The sequence below is a fragment of the Tarenaya hassleriana genome, unplaced genomic scaffold (assembly GCF_000463585.1).
Source record: "Tarenaya hassleriana unplaced genomic scaffold, ASM46358v1 Cleome7, whole genome shotgun sequence".
Taxonomy (NCBI): domain Eukaryota; kingdom Viridiplantae; phylum Streptophyta; class Magnoliopsida; order Brassicales; family Cleomaceae; genus Tarenaya; species Tarenaya hassleriana.
The window spans coordinates 469,871-477,586 of NW_010969548.1; the positions used below are offsets into that span (position 1 = coordinate 469,871).

The following is a 7,716-nucleotide window of genomic DNA, read 5'->3' on the forward strand; positions in this document are numbered from 1 at the left end:
TAAATAAGAATAATAATAAAAAAAACAAGGGATATTAAAATTAGAAGCATGTATATAAATAATAGTTTATTGAACATAATTTCAATTGTATATGCATATAAGAAGGTTTTAGGTTTGAGAATGAGGTAAAGAATTAAGAACTAATTTCCTACCCAAATTTTGTAACATTCAACGTTTGAAGCGGTCTGTATGTATGTGATCGTAACATATACTATAAGTTCAACTTTCTATGATATTAATTAGACTCAGTTTTTTTTTTTCTGCTCGAAACAAAATTATTTTTTTAATGACTACAATATCTAAGGCTTCACAGTATAATATTTTATTTGTGGGAGATCATCACGTAATTCTTCCAAATTGAAATTGTCAACTCCTAATACACGACTGGCGCCTTATTTTTTTTAATTAGTTTATATATTTTCAACTCAATATAAAATATATTTGTACTAATAATATTTGAATATTATAAATATATTTTAAAATTAGGATTGGAATGATAGAATAATGAATCTAATAATTTTTAATATTTTAATATTGAGATTTATTTGGATTTAATCGTGATTAAAATTTTCATTGATAATGATATTATAAATATACATACATATGATATAAGATAATTAACTCTTGAGTTTATTAAAAAAATGGTAACATATATTTATATCAATATTGTGGAAAAAAGAAGCCAACACACAAATATCATCCCACAGAGGCACAAACTTTGTATAACAGTTTTCTTCTTCTTCCTTCATGTCTGAAAGCAATCCCTCTTGTGACTTTTAAACCCCATCTCCCTCTGCATTTACAAATGCCAAATCCATTTCTAAAAATCGGATTCTTATTCGAGGTTTTCTCGCCGTGATGAAGTTCATTTTCCCGCATTTTCTCGGAATTGGCTAACCCGGGAATACGACATCAACTGCTCATACTTGCTCCTGGCGTTGCAGATGTTCTGCTTCAGTTCTTCACACATTTTCACAGATGATTCTGCAAACTGGTTAAGTTGTCCTAGAAACCCTTCCAAGCTTGTCCGAAACCGATCAAACCCGGAACCACAATCATCCAATGCTTCGTCTCGTAGCATATTAGCCGTCAGATCATTTCCGTTCTCGCCGGCGTGTGGATGACCCGTCTTCTTGGTCAGGTTCTTTTCTTGTCGTGGTAAGAGCCGGGCAACATCAAAAGCCAGTGCCTTCATTGAATTTGATACTTCTTTGGTCGGCAGATCTTTGAGCTTTTGTAGCCAGATGCTGCAGGTCGCGTAAATGGGAGGGCCGAAGTCTTTAAGAGACGGTTGTCGGGTGAGCCTTTTGGGTTTGGAGGATCTTTGCGGGAGGGTGACACATTTGACAAGCCAGTTGTCTATGGCTTGGATATATGATGTCTGGGCAGCGATCCATTTGGTGAAACTCGAGGCCATTCCACTGAGTTCGTCCTCGAGGTAAGACATGATTTCTCGGTGAAACTCTGATTGCATGTTGAGTTTGATGCTGCCATTCCTGTAACACTCCGAGATTATACGAGACTGAAGCTTGTGACACTCCAACATCACTTCCCACATTCGACTCAACCTGTTCATCATCATGACAACAAGGGAAAAGATGAATCTTAGTTTCAGCTCAATAGTACCCTCGAAAGATAGAAACTTGGGATTCAAAAGTGAAAAAGAAAGGTTTTTTCTTGGAAAAGAAGAGATTACCCTTCGTTCAAATCCCAAGAAAATCCTCAAAAGATGGAAACTTTAGATCAAAAGAATGATTTTTTCTGGGTAAAGAACACAAACCCTTCAATCAATTCCTCCAGCTGAGGCTGGAGCTCCTTGTCACGTAGTTCCTCAATCCGCCTTGAAATCGAGTCAATTCTATGAATGGCAACTCTGATTCTGGAGTGAAGGTCTTTGACAACAGCACGAGTCTTGTCGACTTTATGTGAACCCCTCCCTTCTGATTCGAGCTCTCTCAAAATTTTGCACTTTTCGTCATACTCCCTCCGCACCGTCTGACTGGCCTGAACCCGAAACAACAAACAATACACAATATCAATATCCTGAGGTTTACGGGATTCACTGGTTAGTGTGTGATGGTATCGATACCGAGCTGAATTTCTTGTCTAGAAAAAGCAATACCGGCGGCAAGATCCTTTCGATGCTTTTATATAACATAACTACTTATAGACAATATTGATCATGATGATGAAAGCATGTTAACATGACCAAGAGAAGTAAAAAATACCGAGAAACTGATAAGAATAAGAACGAGAATGTTGATAACTGACGTGGTCAAATCTATTCAAGGAACTGATAACAGTACCTTAACTTCGTCATAGAGCTTCCTCTCCCATGCATATAGCCTGTCTAGGGTTGAAGCGTGGCTACCAGCAATCAAGCAAATGTTCTCAAAGAGATTACTATTAAGTTCCTCGACATCATCGGAATTCAATCCTCCGAGAGGATTCCTCGAAGCTGATGATCGGGAAGATTCTGTTCTGTGCCAGGTCAAGTATTTCATCGAGTTCTGAGCAGGCTCTGCATAAAAAAGCGGAGAGAGTGTCTCACTTAGAATCTATACAAAACAGGCACGATATCGATCTGAAAATGGAAAAAAAATAAATAATAGAACTACCTTCTTGAACATGCTTAGGGTCTTCCCCACAAGAGAAGCATGATTTCATTAGTGATGATGCACCAGATTCACCTGGCAAAGCAGAGATGTATGGTTAGACATTTTGCATGCATGTGTGTGAAAATACGTTTTCAGGAGAAAGATATTACTTTCTTTAGCTGGAAATATCGGGCGAAAATGCAATTTATTGGCTTCAAGCATCCGAGGAACCTCTTTCCCAGATTCCGATGCCTTTATGAAGAGCGACTCTATCTCTTTCATGCTTGACAAAAAGTCCCTCTTCGGAAGCTTGTTCTTCGTGGGATCTCCTTTGGTGGGTGTTTTGCTCGGCTCAGTGAGGACACGAGAAGCTGCTGAAGGTGTTACAGATGGCGATAAATCGGGAGTCTTATTTTTCTCTTCATCTGAGAATTCGCCTTCTGATTCTTCCTTTTCAGGTAAAGGACCTGATGCATTGTGATCATGCATCCTATTGAAGTTTTCAAAGCTTCTAACCAGCATATCGGCTGAGGGCTCATCGAATTCATCATCATCTGACTCCCTGGAATCTTCCTTTTCATGAAAAGACCCCTTTTCACCATCTTCCACCTCCGGAATTCCTTCTTCTTCTTCTTCTTCTCTAAGGCGTCTCAGCTCATCACCATTCTCAAACATTCTGGAGACTGTTTCTTTTCCATCCCGGGAAGAAGTAAATTGGTAGTCGAGTGGGTGGGAAAGACCAAAAAAGTCCCAAGGAGGTGTTTCAGGCGGTATGGAAGAGGACTCTTCGAATTGGCTCAATTCCATCTTTCCTATAGACCTTGGTGTAGTACTTTCCGGGATTCTAGATGAGGTCACAGTGGCAACAACAGTAACGGGAGGTTTCTCTTCCATTTTTCTCGAAGAAAATCCCCGAAACTTCGTATGGTTTACATGGAATTGGCCGGAACCAGGAGGGGGTGGTGACGGAGAAGGAGAGGACGTTTCGCGAAAATGTGAAGCTGTCGGGGGAGAGTATGACAAATGAGAAACCGGCTTCTCAGTTAAAGCCAGAGGTTCAGAGGTTGCACTGGTAGATGTGTACAAGGAAGAATATTCAACCAGAAGTTCAGTCTCGGCAAATCTTCTGAGGCCTGTCCCAGTATTTTTAAGAGACTGAACGTACGAAACGTGAGCAGCAGCTAATGAGCATCTTCCATCGAGTGCTTGCCGAACATACTTTTTCCTCTCACGACACAGCTGCAAAGCCTTGTCTTCATCTATTCTAGAAGTTGACGCACCCATTCCCCTAGTATTGACAGACAGTTTACATCCAACAAGTTAGGACTACGAGCTCCGACCTGCAGCCATATTATTCCATATTAGTAAAACAAGAAATCTAACAAGAATATATGAAAAAAACGAAATCAGCTCCCACAACTTTGACGGAAAGCCTTACAAAACAACCCTAGCTACTGGGAAATCATGATTCTTTCCTCTCTTTTATCTTTTTATGGAGAAACTAGTGATGAACTCATGTTCAAATAAGAAACAAGAAAACAACCTATACACTAAGTATGCAACGAAGAGGATCGGAAACATCTCAAAACTGTTTTCTAAATGTGTTGCTCGGAAAGTAACAGCCAAACAAGGCCTTGAATATCTTCAATTTTCTTACCAAAAGAACGCGTAAATTAATACAGAAGATCGACAATGTCAGTTTGCATGTCTTAACAAGAAGGAAAACCGGGAGCGTGACTTGAAAGATCTTCATGATTGCTCGGTAAAAAAGAAATCATTCGGCTTGGAAAACCGACGACAACACATCCGTGAAATTGTGAGATATGATAAATGTTGTTAACTAGACATGACCAGACCCTCCAGTCCTAAAACTCAATCATCCAAGGATATTATGATCCCCCAATGAAGAACAATGTCAGGTAGTTTAGGTTCCAAAGGAACATGGACTAGATTGATCTGAGGCACTGACAGAGGCAGAAATATTATGAAGTGATCAATAAGAAACAATAGAAATATCGGCAGAAACAGATATGAATATCCGAATGATAGGATCTATAGAAGAAGAATCGAAACATCAGTTCACAGCTCCATCAATATGAAATCCCTAATACCAAACAGATGAACTAAAAGGGAGTAACTTGTAATGGCAATAGAAAAATTTCGGAAGAGACCCATTGTGATTGTGATTACAGAAAAATGGCATAACCCCACCCACCAATCCGTGAAATCCAAACAATTTCCTAAATCTAGTCATTCTTCTACATTGTTCAAAACTGTAGAACAAACCCAGAAATCCCTAAATCAAAAGGGCAGAACTTCCTCAGGAACAAAGAGGACTATGCAGAGAACATGTCCTAGACTGCTTCCAGATGAATCGCCATACGGACAGAAACCAAACCGGTTGAACAAATCTAGCAGCTTTGAATCAAAATATAGAACAAGCCACTAAAACACAGCCACAGGATCAACGCAGACAGTGACACCGGAACTAGAGAGATTCCATAACCAAGAACAAGGGACACAAAATTAAATGAAAGGAAAAAAAAAACAAGTTGCACTTCCATCATCTACGAGACAGGAACCTAAGAAAAATTCCCCAAATATAGCGACTTTCCTACACGAATCCGAATTCCAGAAGAAGCCCAGAAGACCCAGAATAAGAACAGAACGAAGAACCATATACAGATAGCAAGAAACAGCGATTACCAGAGAGATGGCGATAAACGAAAAACGACCCAGAATTCAAGAGAAGTTCCCCCGTGGAGAAGCTTGGAGTTACACGAGAGAGAGGACCAAGAACAAAAACGGTATCAGTGCCTCGAAAGGGCACGAGAGAGAGAACGAGATGACTCAGCAGCGACCAGATGGGTAGAGAGAGGCGAATCTGATCAGAGAGAGGGAGAGAGAGCAAATGGGTAGGCAGTTTCGTCATGCAAAAAGCATTCTTTGGTACAAGGACAGAGAGGATCATTCAATTTGTGGACTCCCGTCTTAATTTCCTTTTTACCGCTACCCCTTTTCCCATATCTTCCTACAGCTGACTTTCACCGTTCTTCTGTCTGGTCTCTCTGATGCCTAACCTTTCTATATATGTTTTGGAATCTCTCTTCCTTTAATTCAAAGGTTTTCTTCAGTAAACACAGCTACACTTGCAGCTGATGCGATGCCTGCAGTTGCAGGCCATAGATCTGAGCTTAACTCCCTCCCTTGTCCTAAATCAATCAATATATTTCAGGCAAACCCAGAGAAAACACGGGTCCGAATTCGAGATATACCGCCGACATCATCATGTGACATATTTGTATTCACATTTTGGTAATTCTATAGTCGATTGTCTGATATCGGATATATGAGAACTTTTGGTAAGAATTGTTTCACGGTGAAACCATATAGGAGTTGGGAGCCACACGTTCATTTTTTTTTACTGCTGCTACTTTTCTTTAAAAAAAAATAAACGCGTGATTATTCGAATTCATTTATTTATAAATGAATATATTATATGATAATGTTGTTGACCAAAGTGAGGTTCGAAACGCTCATGCATGCATGTACTATAATCTCATGCATTATCAGATCAGATTCGTTTATTAAGACAGAACAATCTGAGACCAGCTTACTAAAGTAAAATAAAGCGAATAATTTATAATAATATGAAGATTGATATATAATTTTTATTTGGTAAAAAATTGATATATAATATTTCTGTGGAAATATGTATATTTTTATTTAGGACTAAAATAAAAGTACACAAAAAGGGTGGAGATTCCAAAAATAAAAATACTAAAATATGGGACAAATATAAAAAAGACCGACGAGAATCTTTTCTCCTTTTTTTAATTTTTTTTTGTTTCTCTTCTCTTTATGTTTGAAGCATATGCAATATTCCGTTTTGTCATAAAAAAAACATCTTTTTTTTTGTTTTTTTTGTTAAACCAGGAAGTTCACCTGGGTCATCGGTCCAACCTATATCTCCCTGCAGATTCGATATATATAGAAATAAAGATAAATACTTCCGGATAATTCTTTTACCACCACTTTTCAGATATTAAAAATAAAGATAAATACTTCCGGATAATTCTTTTTTTTTTCTTTGAATCAATTTACATTTACAACACAAAAGATTTCGATATATATAGAAATGTTTGTTTTCTCTATTCATTCACATGATGATTATTATGATTTGATATATGTAGAAATTGATTTGTGGTATCCTCTATTTCTTTTACATGATGATTATGATTTGATATATGCATAGATGAGAAGTGGACGATGTCAAGTGTCTCATTATAGGAATAGGAAACTTGGGAACAATCAAACGTGCTACCGTTGGAAGTTTTGTGTATGTGATTGTTGCGTTTTTTTTTTAATAGAAGATTGAAAATAAACACAAGAAGGTAAAAGACAAATATAAGATGAATTCAAATTTATCTAAAAGATTATAAATGATAATAAAAAATTCTGATTAAAATGAAAATGATATGGAGAGAAGATAGACGCATGAGGTGATTAACCTTTAATAATAATGGGTGTATTTAGAAAATTATGCATAATTTGTAATATAAACAAAATCTACTTTATATGATGTCTATCTTTGCATGTTTTAAGTGTATCTTAGTTTTTTGGATGACGAGGTGTTCCCATTAATCCTCATCTTGTATCTTAGTTTATATACACACACACACATGTATTTATATTTTTGCGGCACAAATTATTTATACTTTATTAATTAATTATCCAAAACTATTAGCAAAAGATTGTATTAAATCTTCGGCCCAAAATAGCCCATAGAATCAAACTGCTCACAATTATTTGAGCCTTTAGTTGGCCCATTTAAGTTATTGGGCCTAAATTGGGCTACAGTATAACTAATTTCGACCGGGAAATGGAAAACAAAAGGGCTTAATTAATCCATTTTCCATTTCTCCAGCTTCGCTTATTTTCTTGAAGAAGACGAAAAAAAGAGCATCCTAATCCATCCATTAGGGTTCCATCGGCTTCTCCAATGGCCGATGTCGTCGACGCTCCGGCCGAATCCGCCGACCGTCAACTCCCGGGGAAGTCTACCTCTCCTCCTCCGCCTCCTCTACCTCATGCGTCCTCTTCTGAGCCCCCTTCGCAG

The 7,716-nt window shown here is 37.9% G+C and overlaps 2 protein-coding genes across 2 annotated transcripts in view; one reads left to right on the forward strand and one right to left on the reverse strand.

The window, feature by feature from the left end:
* Nucleotides 1-630: 630 nt before the first annotated feature.
* Nucleotides 631-5,560, reverse strand: LOC104800492. Its single transcript, XM_010523304.2, has 6 exons — nucleotides 5,304-5,560; nucleotides 2,768-3,937; nucleotides 2,619-2,690; nucleotides 2,307-2,521; nucleotides 1,781-2,004; nucleotides 631-1,568 (listed from the first exon to the last, which is right to left on the reverse strand). The coding sequence occupies exons 2-6, from the start codon at nucleotides 3,879-3,881 to the stop codon at nucleotides 866-868; spliced, it is 2,328 nt and encodes a 775-aa protein (XP_010521606.1). The 5' UTR covers nucleotides 3,882-3,937; nucleotides 5,304-5,560; the 3' UTR covers nucleotides 631-865.
* A 1,968-nt stretch (nucleotides 5,561-7,528) lies between these two features.
* The window catches only part of LOC104801503 (serrate RNA effector molecule), a 5,624-nt gene continuing 5,436 nt past the window's right edge, over nucleotides 7,529-7,716 (forward strand). The window contains exon 1 of the mRNA XM_010524813.1: nucleotides 7,529-7,714. Coding sequence (XP_010523115.1) covers nucleotides 7,600-7,714 — 115 coding nt within the window. The 5' untranslated portion in view covers nucleotides 7,529-7,599. The remainder of the gene's footprint in view (nucleotides 7,715-7,716) is intronic.